Source organism: Natrix helvetica (assembly GCF_964273705.1).
Source record: "Natrix helvetica genome assembly, chromosome: 4".
NCBI classification, from domain to species: Eukaryota; Metazoa; Chordata; class Lepidosauria; order Squamata; family Natricidae; genus Natrix; species Natrix helvetica.
The window spans coordinates 16,298,709-16,317,077 of record NC_138550.1 but is presented as its reverse complement, the minus strand read 5'-3'; the positions used below and the strand labels follow the sequence as shown (position 1 = coordinate 16,317,077).

Genomic DNA, 18,369 nt, shown 5'->3' with positions numbered 1-18,369 from the left:
TAAGTTACTGCAATTTATTCTGATAGTGACCTTAGGAGACAGGAGGAATAGCTGCAGCCTAGACCACCATCATGCAAAAGGGTATCTCAGCTCACAAAGAGAGAATAGAATTGAACAGAACAGAATACAATAGAATAGAATAACAGAGTTGGAAGGGACCTTGGAGGTCTTCTAGTCCAACCCTCTGCTTAGGCAGGAAACCCTACACCACTTCAGACAACTGGTTATCCAATATCTTCTTAAAAACTTCCATTGTTGGAGCATTTACAATTTCTGGAGGCAAGTTGTTCCACTGATTAATTGTTCTAATTGTCAGGAAATTTCTCCTCAGTTCTAAGTTGCTTCTCTCCTTGATTAGTTTCCACCCATTGCTGCTTCTCCTGCCCTCAGGTGCTTTGGAGAATAGTTTGACTCCCTCTTCTCTGTGGCAACCCCTGAGATATTGGAAGACTGCTATCATGTCTCCCCTGGTCCTTCTTTCTATTAAGCTAGACATACCCAGTTCCTGCAACCGTTCTTCATATGTTTCAGCCTCCAGTCCCCTAATCATCCTTGTTGCTCTTCTCTGCACTCTTTCTAGAGCCTCCACATATTTTCTACAGGAGAAGTATTTTCAGAATTGTAAGATTCTGTTACTATCATCTTCTTTTAACGATGTTATAATCCCTTGTGGGATGGAGTCTCTGGGCAATTGAATGGAGCTGAGTGTTTACTGGCCGGATGCCCTTCCTGTTGCCAATGTGGAGTTCTGATAAGAGTCTGTTACTATAACCCTACCATAATGGCAATATACTCATGGTTAGTGTTTCATGTCTGGGCTACATTGAAGGACTGACAGGTACGAAAAATATGATGTTCTCACAAGAGCTGCATTTTGAAATCTATTATACAGGTGGACCTCGAGTTACTACCGCAACTGAGCCCGAAATTTATGTTGCTAAGTGAAACATTTGCTAAGTGGGTTTGCCCCATTTTACAACTTTTCTTGCCACGGTTCTTAAGTGAATCATTGCATCTGTTAAGTTAGTAGCATGATTGTTAAATAAGTTTGGATTCCCCATCGATTTTGCTCGTCGGAAGGTTGAGAAAGGAGATCTTATGGGGCACGGCAACCGTCATAAATAGGAACCACTTGCCAAGCATCTGAATTTTGATCACATGACCAGGTGGATGCTGTAATGATTGTAAGTATGAAAATGGTCATAAGTCATTTTTTATAAATTGTAATTTTGAACAGTTGCTAAATGAAATAGTGTAAGTCGAGGACTACGAATTTATAAAACATGCATCATTATAGGCATTTTTTTAGCTGATGCTGAGTTGTCAAATTCAGCAAAACTCAGAATCTGACAAATAATTATGTTGTTGTCCTTAGAACCTTATTCTGAGCGGAGCGAATCACATCAAATTGCAGTCCAAATGAAATCATTTCTCTTCATAGTGTGCGCAAGACAGCAGCCCAAACCAAATCTAAACAATTTTAGAAATGTACTTCATGTCAGTCCAGAATATCAGAGTTAAATACATTTCATTGCATATTCTTTTGACACTACAGGTTATGGGGAAAAAAATGTTTATCCTTAAATGAATATACATAACTACCGTAGGCTTTGCAGTTGCAGATTCTCTTTGCATTAATGGTTTTCCTGAATCCTGTGGGTGGGCTTTGGAGAAATGTATTCTTAGCTCATCAATAATATGAAATGTGACAGAAAATTTAATACTCAATCTTGAAAATGCAGTCTATTAGATAGCAACTGGGAATCAATGTCTATTTAATTATCTCTTTCTTTCTTTCTCTTTTCTCCCTCTTTCTGTCTGGACTTATTCATTAAATATTAAATTGACAGAGGGATCTTTTTAAAACTCTCCCAGATTTTTCTACACTTCTTAGATGATGTTGTGTCTGCATTATAAGATCTAATTTTAAATGACTTGAACATCATGTCACAACTTGTTAACGATGATTCAGGAGCGATGATAAAAGTGCAAAAATAAAACAAGGATTTCTATCTGCTACTGTAGCATAAACGGCATTCTTCAACTCAAGAATTAAATGTGCATGAGTATGCCTTTAAGGTATCATTTTAATTCAGTAATGGAGAACCAGGTGCTTGGTGATTCATTGAAAAATGTAGGAAGAGTATTTATTTTATTTATTCATCAAATTTTTTTGGGGGGGAGAAACCATCTCCCTCGCAGAGGAACACTGGGCACTATATAAATAAAATATTTAAATATAAAAATTTTAAACTGTAAGGAGATGATACCATTTTTTTCCTTAAAGGAATAGAAAAAAAAATGTTTGATTTCTTATTTGACTTTCTATTGTTTGGCAAGAACACAATATTGTCTAACACTGTGGTGGAGAACCTTTGGCACATGTGCCACAGCTGGAGTGCGGAGTCCTCTCTGCAGGCGCATAAGCCGTCGCCCCAGCTCAGCTCCACCAAGCATGCGCGCGCACCTCCCATCAGCCAGCTGATTTTCAGGTCTGTGCAACGCATACGGAGACGCACCTGCATGACATTGGAAGAGAGGCAGGAAGAGAGAAAAAGAATTGCTGGAATTTGGAAAGAAACCCAGGAAAAGCTTTTCAAAGCGTTGGAGATAATTTTTACGGTGCATGGAACTGATTTCCATATGCTTCATATTACTCAACGAAGGCAGCCTATTAAAACAATATGCAAACAAAATAGGCCCATTTGCACCGACAGCAAATTATTTCCCTTAGAAAAGGGGCACAAAACAAAAGTTGTCATTTTTAGTGTCAGCAACTGCTGTTGAACAATGAATTTAATCTCTTGACCACAGGCATGGAGTTTTTGTTAAACATAGTGATAGACGGACTTTTGACCTAGAATAGGAAGGTTGCGCTGTAGATAAATGAATGACAAGTCAAATTCCTAGATATGCGTTCTATAAAAAGGTATCCTGATTTAAAGTATTTGTTAAACCCATGCACTCCAGTAATTGTGTGAAGATGAAGATCTTTATTGCCTCTGTTTTCTTCTTTTGGATTCTTGCTTGCAGTTTTCCTTTCCCACTTCCGCCCAAAATTACGGTAGGTCCTAAGCCTGAGACAGTAAGCAGCCTCTCAACAGAAGTATCTGCCAGTTTTCCCTACACTGTTTTTAGTGTCCTATACTTTTTTGATCTTTTTTTTCCAAATGGTTTCCCCCTTTTATTTCTAGAGCTATCTGGACGCTTACTACAGTCAAGGAACAGTTTGGAAAAGAAGCTCAGCAGCATTGCTTAACCAGCTGAAATCCATGCAGTCTTTTTTTAACCTGGAAGGAAATGGACAAATGACCTTCGAACTAATGAAACGACCTCGGTGCGGCGTGCCTGATATGGCAGGGTATCATTTTTTCCCCAGGAAAATTAAGTGGCCAGGGTTGGATTTAACATACAGGTAAAACGAATGTCTTTCACTTGGTATTCATTTCCCTTTGTTGTGTTTGTACGAAACCCTTTTTGAAAGTATTGCTTCCGCGGTCTACGTGAGTGGGGTTTCTTTGCCTCTGTTTTTCTTTGCTGACATTCGGAAAGCTCTAAATTGATTTTTTAAAACCGTGATGCTCTTGAAATGACAGAATGGCAATCATTTATAGCAGCGAAGGTTAACCTTTTGGGTGACGAGTGCCCAAAGCACACGTGCATGCCCGACTCCCCCCCAAATGCAATGTGAGCACACACACACCCGTGCATGCACTCCAGCCTCCTGCGCCTGTGCCATGCACCCCCCCACCCGTGCCCCATTTAGACTTCGAAGGAGGTGCAGGAGGTCTTTGAAGTCCAAAACTGGGGGGGGGGGGCTGTGTCTGAGCAGTAGAGCTGAGCTGGGGTGATGGCTAACGTGTCCGCAGAGAGGGCTCTGTGTGCCGCCTGTGGCACGTGTGCCATAGGTTCCCCATCACAGATTTATAGCATGTTCTTAACCAAAATGAAAATTTGCGTGGAGTGGTTTTAGCCTAAATTACTCTCACCGAGGCACACCCAGAGTTATGAATGTGTTTTGAGAAGACAATCCCATATAGCAGCACCGAGGCAAAACATTTTAAACATCATTTTATTATTGCTCCAGTATTATGCTGATCTTTGCCTGATGTTTTTTTTTCTCTCTTTTGAGTTAATGCAATTCAAAGGCTGTAACCACTTATAATGGTCCATTTCCCCATGTTGTGTATGTGTGTGTGTGTGTATGCACGTTGTTCAGGTGTAGAAACAAAAATAAATCAATCTACACCGTGTATTGATCTGTCTTGTACGATTAAATTAGTCCTATTTTGATTTAGATCCACATGGTGAGATTAATTCCTTCAGGGGGAAAAAATTACAGAGAATGAATAAAAACCAAATGTTCCATATATATTTCTAATCATTATCAACATTCTGCCATACATCTGCACACATACACCTATATTGTTTACTTAGTATCCTAGTATGATTTCTGTTGATTTCTTATTTAGTATCCATGACTATCACTAAGTGTTGTATCTCATGTTTTTTGATGGAGGTATTTTTACAATGACTATGATAATGATCTATTACTATTGTTGTATGTACACTGAGAGCTTATGCACCGGAGACAAATTGTGGGTCTAATCAAGCTTGGCAAAGAATGCTAATTCTAATAAAGGAAAATGTTTGTAAGTTATGGTATGTTATAATAGCTAAGGTATTGTACTTGGATCAGGGAGAATCAAGTTAGTGGGCTCAGCGTAACACTGAGTTACCATATTTTTCAGAGTATAAGACACACCTTTTTTCCCCAAAAAGAGGGTGAAAATCTGGATGCATTTTATACATTGAATGCAGCATTTTTGGCGTACCCAAACCCTACTCTCTTCGTAAAAATGGACGTGCAAAGGGTTTGGGAGGCTTGCAAAGTGCTCCTGGGGGCTGGGGAGGGCAAAAATGAGCAAAAAACTGGCCGTTTTTGCTCATTTTTGCCCCCTGAGCCCCCAGGAGCACTCTACAAGCCTCTTAAAGCCTATGCATGCCCCCTTTTTTGCAAAACAAATAGACTGTTTTTGCAAAAAAATGGCTCGTTTTTTGCTCGTTCTCCCGCCCCCCAGCCCTCAGGAGCATTCTACAAGCCTTCCAAAGCTCTGCATGCCTCCCCCGTTTTTTCAATAAAACAAGGTGTGCAGAGGGTTTGGGAGGCCTGCAGAATGCAAAAACATATTTTTTAAAATTTACCTCTTCAAAATCATGATGCGTCTTATAGTCTGAAAAATACAGTACGTTGTGCCAGAAATTCACAGCCCAGGTAGTTTTACTGGATTGTTATGGAAACAACATGTAAGCCTCTGCATGTAAGCCATCCTGAGTATTCAGAGGAAAATATAACTGACGATTGGCATTTGTGATATGAACAGAATTGTGAACTATACCCTGGATCTGAGCTGGGAAGAAGTGGATCAATCAATGCATGAAGCTTTTCAAGTATGGAGTGATGTCACCCCTCTTCATTTCACCAGGATTTTTAATGGCACTGCTGACATTATGATCTCTTTTGGATCGAAAGGTGAAGTTGGAGGGCAAAATTGTACGCTGTGTTGTCAAGTTTATTCTAAAATTTGCTATACCCCTTAGATGTCTAATTAATTAGCAGTTATTTTGGGTTGTTCATTTTATAGAGCATGGAGACTTCGTTCCTTTTGATGGACCCTTGGGTCAACTAGCTCATGCTTTCCCTCCTGGTGACAATATTGGAGGGGATGTCCACTTTGATGATGACGAAAGATGGACTAATGATTCTAGAGGTAACTGTAGATTTATTTCTAGGACTCCAGAAGTACTAGATTGCCTATATAAATCCATTAACCTATCAATTACTAGGTTAATATGACACTTCGATCGTAAGTTTATTATCTCAAATCATGCTACTGTCTTGAAAATTAAAGCTACAACTTTTGTATGTTATTTTCTCTAAAATATCTAGTGTATTTCAAGGCCCTCTTCCAAATGCATCTGCTTTTATATAGCAAAGAAATTAACTTAATCCTCTTAAAGTAGTGTCCTTTAAAACAACCTTCATTTACCTTAAAATATGAAGGTAAGTAAATGATGAGGGAATGTGGTGGCTCAGTGGCTAAGACGCTGAGCTTGTTGATCAGAAAGGTCGGCAGTTCAGGGGTTCAAATCCCTAGTGCTGGGTAATGGAGTGAGCTCCTATTTACTTGTCCCAGCTTCTGCCAACCTAGCAGTTTGAAAGAAAGTAGAAAAATAAGAACCACCTTTGGTGGGAAGGTAACAGCGTTCCATGCGTCTGCAGCGTTTAGTCATGCCGGCCACATGACCACGGAGACGTCTTCGGATAGCGCTGGCTCTTCGGGTTTGAAATGGAGATGAGCACCGCCCCCTAGAGTCAGGAACGACTAACACATATGTGCAAGGGGAATGTTTACCTTTACCTAACCTTGACTGTGAAGTGTAGTCAGTCGTAAAAATATTAATAGGAGAGATAACCTTGTGTCTAGAATTGTTTGTGAGTGCTTGGAATATACTACTCTATAATATGTCTGGATTCCAGAGGGCATCCTGATGCTCTATTGCTAACTTGATGGCTTTGTGCTCTTTCCAGATTTTAATTTATTTGTGGTTGCAGCCCACGAGTTTGGCCACACATTGGGACTGCAACACTCCAGTGACCCTGAAGCTTTGATGTACCCTCTTTACACTTACCGTGGCCCAGAGGACTTTGTTCTTCCTGAAGATGATGTAGAAGGCATCCAAGCTCTTTATGGTACTTGTATGTTTATTCATTCTAAAATGGATAATGAAGACGAGTGTGCAAATTCAAAGGAGTGCTTTGCCATAATGAGGCTTCCCTTCCAAAAGCACCCTTTGTTGTGTGCTGTGACAAAATAAAACAGTTTGTATGTTCCAAACATCAGCATCGTTGCGCCAATTACGGCAACCAAACTGTGCATATAATACATACTGTATGTAGAAGTGCTGTTCATTCTGGGGGTTTGTTGAGCCCTTCTTTGTACTTCAGCAAAATTAAATGGCCTTCCTCCACCTACCTCTGATAGTTAATGATAGGCAGATGGTAGCCTGGTAGAATGGAATACAAGTACTGTGAAATGAATTCTAAATATTGTACATTAAAAACAAAGGATATCATGAACTACTCTCAATATTTGCAGGTCCAAAAAGGAGGAGAAGCAGTGCTATAATTCCACAAAGGTGTGATCCAAACTTCTCTGCAGATGCTGTTGCAGATATGCATGGTGATAAAATCATATTCAAAGACATGTAAGATGGTGGTAAAAATATCTACCCATTCTTCTGAGCACAGTCGTTAGGGTTATAAATAACTAATCATCATTAAATAATAACAAGGGATACAATGAAAGCTTCAGTAATAGATTGTAAATTTTTGGCTATGTTAATCTCCTATGTTAGCCCCCCCTCTCTCCTTAAATCCAACAAATTCCCAGAAAGTTAAACATCCCTTTTTCTCTCTCTCTTAAGATATGAGTGTCAAATTGGTGTTAACGCTAAGTTTGGCTTCTTTGAAACAAGCCAATAATCAACTATGGCAATCCTGTAGGCTTGCATAAACAATCTATAGTTAGCATTAAACCCATTTGAGATTGTACTTTTAATGGTAATAAAACTTCTCCATCTCTTTGATGTGGATACTTGAGGAGATGATAGATAGATAGATAGATAGATAGATAGATAGATAGATAGATAGATAGATAGATAGATAGATAGATAGATAGATGATAGATATAGATAGATAGATAGATAGATAGATAGATAGATAGATAGATAGATAGATGATGATAGATATAGATAGATAGATAGATAGATAGATAGATAGATAGATAGATAGATAGATAGATAGATAGATAGATAGATAGATAGATAGATAGATGATAGATAGATAAAACTGAGACTTGACTGGTTCCTTCACACTAAGCAAGAGTTTAGCATAAAGATGTACATTTTATATTGGAGCAAGGCAGGGGTGGGTTCCTGTCATCATTACTGCCCGTTTGGTGCGCGCAAAAATCCATGTGCGTGTGCATTTGCATATAAAAAGGTCTGCGCTTGCGCAAAACCTTAAAAAATGAAAAAAAATAACCATTTTTGCAATGAAAATTGTTCTGTGCATGCGCAGAACTGGAAAACAAGATGGTGGCACTGTCAGAGAACTGGTTTAGAGGTGTGGCAGGCATGGGTCACTGCCGGTTCCACTGACCCAGGCTACTAAGTTACTACTGGTTCGGCCGAACCGGTCCAAACCGGTAGGAACCCACCTCTGGATCAAGGGCTACAATAACCCTTGTGGGGTTTATGCTGCAAGGAAGAGGTGGGACACTTGATTTTTAACAACAAAACTGGGAAATGAAGTTTACATTAATTAAATGGTTTTACTGCTAAATCTCTACGGTCACCTTCCCTCAAGCACACCCCTTTTACAAGTATGGTAATTAGCCTTCATTCATATTTCAACTGTTTACAAGTTTTAATATAAATGAAGATATCATCATCTTCGTTTAATAACCCCATAATCCTTTGAGGGGTGGCGTCTGGGCAACTGAATGGAGCTAAGAGTGTTTTAATGGCTGGATGCCCTTCCTGTCGCCAGTGTGGAGTTCTGTTCAGCGGAGATAGTGTGCTCAGAGAGAGAAATATCTGCCTCAATCTAGAATTGGGCTCACAGCCTCCTGATTGTGATCTAGGCCACCACATCACTCTAATATAAATGAAGATATGTAATCAAATGAATAAATAGTATTTCATATTAGAGGAAGCAGCAGGATCAAACAAAGCCAAGAGGCACAGTGAGGCATCTTAGTGGTGTTAGTAGCGGATCGCAGAAGATGGAAAGATATTTAGTTTGTCAGCTTTTTTGAGACTGACCAAACCAAAACATGGACTCTACAGCAGTGTTTCTCAACCTTGGTGACTTTAAGTCCTGTGGACTTCAACTCCGAGAATTCCAGCTGGGGGATTCTGAGACTTGATGTCCACAGGACTTAGTCACCAAGGTTGAGAAACACTGTTCTGCAGGAAACTAAAAAACTACTTTTATTTAGACTGGCTATGGTAACATAATCATGTAAGTGTGATTGTGGTTCCCCTCCTCCCTCTTTTATATATGTGCAGATTAGATTAGGTGTTGTCTGAGATGTTTTTGTAATCCTCCTTCACCAATTGTACTTAAGCAATGTTTCCCTTTTTGTTGCTCTGGTAATATATCTTTCCCCTCTTCCTCTCTCCTCTCTGGGTCACCCTGGGTATTCTCTACGTCTGTCGCACAACAGGTTTGCATTGTTGTTCAGAACAATGTCCAAGTGCAGACTTTGATTTTTGTTGATGATCTGAGGATCCACCTAAAACGACGCCCCAATTTTTCTGCTTCTTTTCTCTTGCTCAGATTTGTGTGGCATCATAATTATCAGACGATTCGTGAAGATTGGATGGTTATGGATTCTGTTTGGCCAGAACTTCCAAACTTCCAGGTTGATGCAGCTTATTATTCCCCAGAGAAGGACCTCCTCTTTCTATTTCGAGGTGAATGTTGCTTTGCCCTTCATCCTTGCTAGCTTTCCTTCATCCGTGTTTTTACTGAGAAGGACCAACACATATCAATGTTGTTCTTACTCATTTTCTTGAAGGAATAACTTTCCCAAAATGTAGAATAATAGTTACGGATTCATGTTCAGATTGTGTAGCCTTTGGTGCTCTCTGCTTTTGTTTGTTTCCTTGCAGATGTTTTATTACCCAACTAAGTAACATCTTCAGTGCTAAAGACATTACCTACTTACTGTAAGTAGTGATACATCTGCAAGAAAACAAACAAGACTCCATAGTTCAACCCTGAGCTACAAATATTCTCTTGTATTAATATACATACTAATGTATACAATTAATACACATACTAATTTTAGGGGGGAAAATAATTATTTGTATCATGTCTTGCAAAAGACTTAGACCTCGTGGTAGCAGATAATTGCTATTGTACACAAATATTATTTGTATTATATTTGTATATAAATTTGATGAGACATGATGGCTCACTGGCTAAGACACTGAGCTTGTTGATCAGAAAGGTTGGCAGTTTGGCGGTTCAAATCCCTAGCGCTGCGTAATGGAGTGAGCTCCCATTACTTGCCCCAGCTTCTGCCAACCTAGCAGTTCAAAAGCACGTAAAAATGCAAGTAGAAAAATAGGGACCACCTTTGGTGGGAAGGTAACAGCATTCCATGCACCTTCGGCATTTAGTCATGCTGGACACATGACCATGGAGACTTCTTCAGACAGCGCTGGCTCTTCGGCTCTGAAATAGGGATGAGCACTGCCCCCTAGAGTTGGAAACGACTAGCACCCATGTGCAAGGGGAACCTTTACCTTTACAAATATTATTGAAGTGCAGTATTGAGGGAGATTACAAAGACGGTTCCATCTACTGTAGGTTTTCTATCTCTCCTATGTGGGAAGAATAGAGAATTTATGAGTGTCAATTGAGCGAATTACAATATTGCTAGAGCCCAACTAAATAGGTTTGCAGTTAATTTACCGGTATGTTCCACTTTTCTTTTTTGGCACATTCTCATGTCAAAATTTTAAAAAGTAAAAGCAAATTATTTTAAAATTAATTTTAAACAAATTAAAATCAACTAAAATCAAAAGTACTAAATCATTTACCAGTTGAGAGCTTAGCACAAAGATGTATTTTTCATATAAAAAACTGAGACCAAACACAATGGTGAAATCCATAGTCCAGCCGTATTGTAGAGATTTTCTCCCATGTGCTTGGAAGATGCACTTTAACAGTGTAGAGCAGGGGTGTCAAATTCAAGACCGACAGGCCAGATCCAGCCACGATGTGGTCATATCTGTCCCAGGGGCCATTCTGGAAAATATAAGGGGCCAGCCTACATTGCTTTGGCCTGGTTTACCCAGTGTGAAGAGGAAACATCGGACCAGCATGGCTTCGGCCTGGTCTACTCAATGCGAAGAGGAAAAATGCCAGCAGTTTGGGAAGTGGCGTCAAGCTAGCCTCGCCCACCCAGTTGGCCCTGCCCAACCAGCCCCCCCCCAAAGTCAACCACAGCCCTGATGTGGCCCTCAATGAAATTGAGTTTGACACCCCTGGTGTAGAAACATGGTCCCTTGAATCATCAGACCCTGAAACACTTAAAACATTAAAGGGAAGAACCAATTTTTCTTAATAATTACAGTATTTTTCAGACTATACGATGCATCGGTGTATAAGACGCACCAAGATTTTGAAGAGGTAAGTAAGAAAAAAAGTTTTTGTCCTCTCCAGCCCCCAGGAGCATTCTGCAGGTTTCGGCAGGGCTGAGGAAAGGCAAAAATGTCCCCGTTTTTGCGGGAAATGGCCCGGTTTTGCCCGGTTTTCGCAAAAATAGGCTGTGGGGGGGGCGGAGCTTTGAGAGGCCAAAAATGGCTGTATTTGGTGTATAAGATGCATCAACATTTCCATGCTCTTTTAGGGGGGTGAAAGGTGCGTCTTATAATCCAAAATACAGTATATTACTTATTTTTATACCATGAAGCAGATATTTGTCTGTCTTGGCTTTAGCATTAATTATGTCAATTTATCATTTGCTTCCACAAACTGTACAGGGAAGAGGTATTGGGCCCTAAGGGACTACAAGATACTCAGTGGTTATCCTCAGAAACTATACAATCTTGGATTCCCAAGCTATGTGCAGAGGATAGATGCCGCTTTCTATGATGTAAAATCCAGGAAGACAAAATTTTTCACTAGGGACCAGTTATGGAGGTAGGTAATAAGTGGTTGAGGAAGTGGCTCATCTGAACCACTCTTACGTCCGCACCGTAATAAAACTAAATAAACATTTTCCAGAAACCCTTTGAAAAACAGTTTTGAAACCCACAAAATACAGTTTCTCTATCCTGATGGCATATCGTATTTATACAGTTACATATTACTCATGATGCTGTGGTTAACCTGGAGCTCAGCTCCCTGGGCTTTTTGCAATGCAAAATTACCTCTTCACTTGGTGAAGTTTTTTCTCCCTTCTGCATTTTACATCAGGACAATCTGTTTTCAATTTCTCATCCAGTTTTCTTTTTCTTTTGCTATCAACAAGATATGGAGACTATACCATGATGTAGTTAGGGGACATGGCAGTCTAAACCTTCTTAAAGAATCCTAATACCACTGAACATTGCATAGACCAGCAAAAGCTGTGTGAATTGTGCAGGATCTGTTGCTGATTGCTTGATTCCTTCTCTAATCATAATAAAATATTCCCCCCCCCCCATGTTTTACTATATACCAGCAAAGCAGGGGTGGGTTCCTATACTGGTTGATACCGGTTCGCTGCGTGTGTGCATCACTTGCACGCACGCCAGCTGCTTGTTGTTGGCGCATGCACAGGTGACTAAATAATGTTCTGTGCATGCACAGAAACATGCCGGCAATGGCATAAGAGGTCGTGGAACCAGTTCAGGGGCATGGCCAGCCTGTGTCACTGCCAGTTCTGCAACCCAGGCCACAATTCCACAACCGGTTTGACAGAACCGGGACGAACCAGGAGCAACCTACCTCTGCAGCAAAGATACAACTCTTATACTCTGTATAATCAAGTGAAAACCTCTTTCAGAGGGCTAAGCCAATAATTTCCACCGTCTGCATATACTATTTATTCATATTCCTACCACACAGTCTTTGCTCAAACTGATGTCATTTCAAATCACTCATTCTCAATTGTCAAATGTGACATGGTCTGATTTACTGAAATATGGGGCCGAAACAGCCATTGCATAGCTCTCTATAAGTTTGGCTTACACTATTATGTATAATGTGCATGCAACTGAAAGAAAACTGTGATGACAAATTCATCTCTATTAGAATGTAGAATTTTTCTTTGCTGCATCTATACGCACGAACTATATACTTGCATTTCTCTTCCATGTTTCCAGAACTCCATCCATAGGATTCAGCTTAAGAGTAAATGCCTGGCAACACCCTTTCAAATACATAATTTTAAGCATTTTGCTTTAGCAGTGAGAGACTAATTGATCACAGCTTTGATTGCCCTTGAGTGATTTTTAAACCACAATTGACCCACAATGCATTTGCTCAAGTAGTTATGGGGATACCTAGTGGCACCTATTTAATGTCTTTATTTTGTGAGCTACAATGGGTATCACATGATCCTGGAATGCCGCAACTATCAAAACTATATATACTGGTTGCCAAGCGGCCATATTTTAGAAGTGTTGCAACAGTCATTCATGTGAGCAACAGTTGTAACTCACTTTTTTTCAGTGCCATTGTAATTTCAAACAGTCACTAGACAAATGGTTTTACTGATTTATTTATCAAACGTATTGGGTAACAGGGTAACTTTGGGTGGGTTGAAAACAGGGGTGGGCTTCAAAAATTTCAGCAATGGGTTCTCTGCCCCATTGCTAGGTGGGCGTGGCCATGATGGGCATGGCTTAGTTGGTCTCCTGCATCATGGCAGGCGGGGGGGGTTCATTTTCCTCAGGCTCCGGAGGCTTTCCTCGAGCCTCTGGGAGGGTAAAACTGCTTCCCCTGGGCTCGTTTTTTTCCCCTCCCCGAGCCACCGTGTGGGCCCTGCATTTACCTCACATCCAAAATGGCCTGTGTGGAGACTCCTGGGGTGGGCGGGGCCAGCCAGGGTGGGATTTGAAGGTTCTGCGAACTGGCCATAACGTTAGCTACGTGTTCTCCCGAAACCAGGCAAACTCTTGGCAGCCCACCCCTGGTTGAAAGTAGAGGTTTACCTATATGCAGAACCACCTTCTCCCAGCAACTTCTGCTTGCTTGTTAAGTTTTAGTAAAATGGGCTCCTCATATGAGTCCCCCACTCAGGAGCCACAGATACAGGATTTCTCAGTTTCCACCTCCTCCTGTGAAATGTATTCGTTCCTCCCAACATTTGAACAGTCTCTTGATTTCTGGCCTTCAAGAAATTAATAAAAACATGGGTGTTTCACCAAGCCATGAGGATGAATGAACTCTGTTCTTCTGTGCATCTCCCACAGTTTGATGTTATTCTCCTATATGATTTGGACTTTAAATTTGATTTGCATTGTTTTTCACTCCCGGTTAGACAAGAGGGAGTTGTACGCCACAATCAGTCAGCTAATTGGAGCAGCCATAAGCCGTGTAAATAAAGAAATACATCAGCGCCCTTAAACAGCTTGAGCATCAACCACAGAGCCTTCTAACATCAGTGCAAAGGACTTTTCTATATTCCTGGAAATTCCATGAGGAAGTCTGCAAACAAATGTAAATAACATTAGTTTTGGGCCAGACTGAACAATGAGTAAGAAGTGAGGTTATCAGATTTGCGCACTAAGCACAAGAGAGTTTGACGAAATAAAATGCTGCAAAATGTGGCTTATTGATTCAACTGCAGAGTTAGAACATACACAGAATAATTCTGCCTAAGGAAAATTTTTATTTATTTATTTGGGAAATCTATATGACTGTCCATTTCTGATACATAACTCAGGGGAGGAGGGTGTTCTAATAATTAAAAACAAAATCAGGGTGAAATATTTATAAAAGCAATGTCAATAACAGTTATTATATTCATTCCCCATCAATACTGAAGACAAGCCTTTGATCCCACTAAAGTAGATGCCATTTGCATATCCTACAGAGGTAATTGGAAAATGTTGAAAGGACTATGAAAGCAGCCTTGGCACATTAAGATGGTTTCTGATCAGCTATTATAAATCTTTTGGTTTCAGTTCACTCCCATTCTGAGTTCCCTGATTTCTTTCTAAACCTCATGCTGGTTTCTTATTATTATTCATTTTGGGTTACAGCTATGATGAGAGATTTCATTCTATGGAGCAGGGCTATCCAAAGCAAATAATGGAAGAATTTCATGGAATCATACATAAGGTGGACGCTGCATATCAGCAGAATGGTAAATATTTCAGTTTGTCATCATGTTGTGTGAAAGGGAATTTTTACTTAATGTGGATGCCATATTGTTACCAAGGATACTTAAAAAGTCACAAAGATGTCTTCAACACAGAATTTCTCATTCGTATTCATTAAATGTTCAGCTTGATCGCTCCCTCCCTCCCTCCCTCCCTCTCTCTCTCTCTCTCTCTCTCTCTCTCTCTCTCTCTCTCTCCTTCCTACCCTCCTTCTCCCCCTCTCTCTTTCACTAATATACTTGTACTGATGTTAAAGTCCTAGAGGGGGAAAAATGCACTCTTTGTATTCTCTCAAAATTCTTCCTCAGAGAGAAAGCTCTTCCTCTTGTGTTGCTATTGCACATCATTTTTGCATTCATCCAATCATGTGGGTTATTCCTTGTCAAAATGGTTTTGGTTTTTTTTTTTTGTATTGGCCAGCACGTGTGCCATTTTGAGGTATGAGACCCAGGACAACCAGATTTCGCAAACAGTATTCCTAATGACCATTAGATATAAAGTTATAGAAAACAATCTGCTGGCATAAAGTTGCAGAATGCTGGTCATCTTATTGCCAATGCATTACAATAGGGTTTTGGGAGGATAGTATAGAGAGCATCTTGATTTATAAAATGTCTAATATGGGGATATAACCAGTTTCAATACACTGATTTTCAACCATGCTACCACATGCCAGTTTTACTACTGCTGCTGATTTCTATTGTTGTTGTTTTGAACAAGTGGGTAACCCACCCGCAATTGTCCTCAGTTTCTAAGAAAATTGATTAACACCATTTCTGAGGCATTTTTAGAGATAAAAAATGATAACAGAAGCCTGTGCCTTACCTTGTGGATGCAAATTATGCCGAAGGCCTGTAGCTTGCTAACTTTCCAGTATTACACTAAAATATTTTTCAAATTTGAAAATTAAGATGTGTGAGGAAACCTACTGGTTAACAGATGTTTTGGTAAAGGTAAAAGTTCCCCTTGCACATATGTGCTAGTTGTTCCCGACTCTAAGGGGCGGTGCTCATCTCCATTTCAAAGCTGAAGAGCCAACGCTGTCCGAAGATGTCTCCGTGGTCATGTGGTCAGTGTGACTAAATGCCAAAGGTGCACAGAGCGCTGTTACCTTCCCACCAAAGATGGTTCCTATTTTTCTACTTGCATTTTTACATGCTTTCGAATTGCTAGGTTGGCAGAAGCTGGGACAAGTAATGGGAGCTCACTCCATTACACAGCGCTAGGGATTTGAACTGCTGAGCTGCTGACCTTTCTGATCGACAAGCTCAGCATCTTAGCCACTGAGCAACAGCGTCACTTAGGGATGTCTTGGTAGCCCCCATGATAAAGGTAAACCTTAAGTACGACCTTAATTATGCCCTGCAATTTCAATAATAAGCTGTGATAGTCGTAAAGCGGGTTACCTTGTGACTTGACTCAATTTTGTGTCCTTTTTTGTGGTAGTTGCTAAGTGAATGCCACAGTCATTAACCCATTGTTTACTATGGAGTAGTTTTTGCCAGGAACTGAAAGTAAACGCTGGTTTCCAACAAAGCAGACATAAAATACGGGATTGCACATAGCCATAACTATGGGTCAGTTGCTACACATATGATGCAAAATGCAGTCATATGGGCAGGACAAGATGAACTTTGAAACTAGGTCATAAGTAGCTTTTGGGGAGTCCATTGCTAAGTAACTGTCTATAAGTCAAGGGCTATTTGTACTCATTTCTGTCTTAGTTCATTCTCTTCCTTTGAGATCCTCTCAGTTTTGATGGACCCAACATCTTCTGCAAATTCTAGAAATCTCCATGAACAAGGTGTCAATCATCTTTAGAACTACAGCCTCTAATTAATTTCTTTTTTTGCAGATTCCATTCATTTCTTCTGTGGCTCATTCCAATTTGAGTACAGCATGTCACACCGAGAAGTCACCCGCACTACATCAGCAAACTCTGTATTAGGCTGTTAAACAACAAGAAATTTGATCCATTTGGAAGCAGGATTGATTGAAAATATTACAGCTGACATGGGGAAACCGGATGAATGTTTACATTGGTTATGTCTGTTCTGTATGGATCAAATAATCCATGCAGTTGTTTTTTCTTCCCCTAACTGAAAGCCAGAAAAAATGTTCTTTTATTTTCTTCTTCAGTTGGAGAAATAGAGCTGTGTTCAACATATCTGTAAAATCCTTTGTAAATTCTAACAGAGAAAACAAATATTCTGAGAGTGTTTCTTAGCATCTCACTGAATCACAAATATGGATTGATCACATAGTACTTTTAAAGTCGAATTGATGTTTACCGACAAAGAATAAAACAGAACAACATAGTTAGAAGGGACCTTGGAGGTCTTCTAGTCCAATCCCCTGCTTAGGCAGAAAACCCTACACCATTTCAGACAAATAGTTATCCAACCTCTTCTTAAAAACTTCCAGTGTTGGAGCATTCACAACTTCTGGAGGCAAGTTGTTTCACTGATTAATTGTTCTAACTGTCAGGAAGTTTCTCCTCAGTTCTAAGTTGCTTCTCTCCTTGATTAGTTTCCACCCAAAGCACCTGCCCTCAGGTGCTTTGGAGAATAGCTTGTATAATATAGTATAGATCTATTTCAAGCTTTTAGCTCTCATCAGCTAGCCATACCCTTCAGGGATTTGAACCCGGGTTACTTACATATTAGTCAGCTGTATCAACCTCTAAGCCCAGGTTCGAATCCCAGAAGAGTATGGAGAGCTAAATAGCTTAAAATAGATCTATACTAGTCTCCCTTTATTTCTTTGTTGGTAAACATAACGTCAACACAAAAATAGTTTGTCACAAAAGCAACATCCTGTGAAGGTTCCTGGATTGGGGCCGAAAGGTGGAAGTGGAATCAGTGTGCCCCATCCCATAATTGGGTAGACCAGGTTGCCCTGATAGACTGGTCCCACCAGAGAAAAACACTTTTTCAGTCAAAACTAGCACTTTGAATTGCATCCAGAATTCTTATTGGCAGTCAATAATGGCCTGTAGAACAGATGTAAAGTATTTGTAGTGATATATAATGAGCTATAATTACATGGATTTAAAGCAGGATTAAGTAACCCAAGAGAGAAAGGTGTATTGTGATTGATGCAGAGGGGCTACATCACCAAGCATTTATTATCCAGTTTCTGTTCATGTTGTATTTTCTTCCCTGCAAAGGAAACTTTGGTTTTTGTTTCTTCTGTTAAGTAGGCTTGAACATTTATTTTGATTACACTACATTGCCAAAAGTATTCGCTCACCCATCCAAATAATCAGAATCAGGTGTTCCAATCACTTCCATGGCCACAGGTGTATAAAATCAAGTACCTAGGCATGCAGACTGTTTTTACAAACATTGGTGAAAGAATGGGTCGCTCTAAGAAGCTCAGTGAATTCCAGCGTGGAACTGTGATAGGATGCCACCT

General features: G+C 40.1%; 1 protein-coding gene across 1 annotated transcript; it reads left to right on the top strand.

Moving 5' to 3' along the window:
• The first annotated feature begins 3,354 nt into the window (after positions 1-3,354).
• Positions 3,355-17,056, top strand: LOC309390568 (collagenase 3-like). Its single transcript, XM_081950018.1, has 9 exons — positions 3,355-3,415; positions 5,385-5,533; positions 5,646-5,771; positions 6,593-6,754; positions 7,161-7,269; positions 9,407-9,543; positions 11,623-11,782; positions 14,833-14,936; positions 16,808-17,056. Exons 2-9 carry the CDS (start codon positions 5,434-5,436, stop codon positions 16,906-16,908), a joined length of 999 nt encoding a protein of 332 aa, XP_081806144.1. The 5' UTR covers positions 3,355-3,415; positions 5,385-5,433; the 3' UTR covers positions 16,909-17,056.
• Positions 17,057-18,369: the final 1,313 nt, after the last annotated feature.

What these genes read in the sequence shown, in the direction of transcription:
- LOC309390568 (XM_081950018.1), top strand. Translation starts at nt 5,434, where the DNA reads ATGCATGAAGCTTTTCAAGTATGGAGTGATGTCACCCCTCTTCATTTC. An exon ending in GATCTCTTTTGGATCGAAAG is followed by an intron (nt 5,534 to 5,645) that starts GTGAAGTTGGAG and finishes TTCATTTTATAG; the next exon opens with AGCATGGAGACTTCGTTCCT. An exon ending in AAAATCATATTCAAAGACAT is followed by an intron (nt 7,270 to 9,406) that starts GTAAGATGGTGG and finishes TCTCTTGCTCAG; the next exon opens with ATTTGTGTGGCATCATAATT.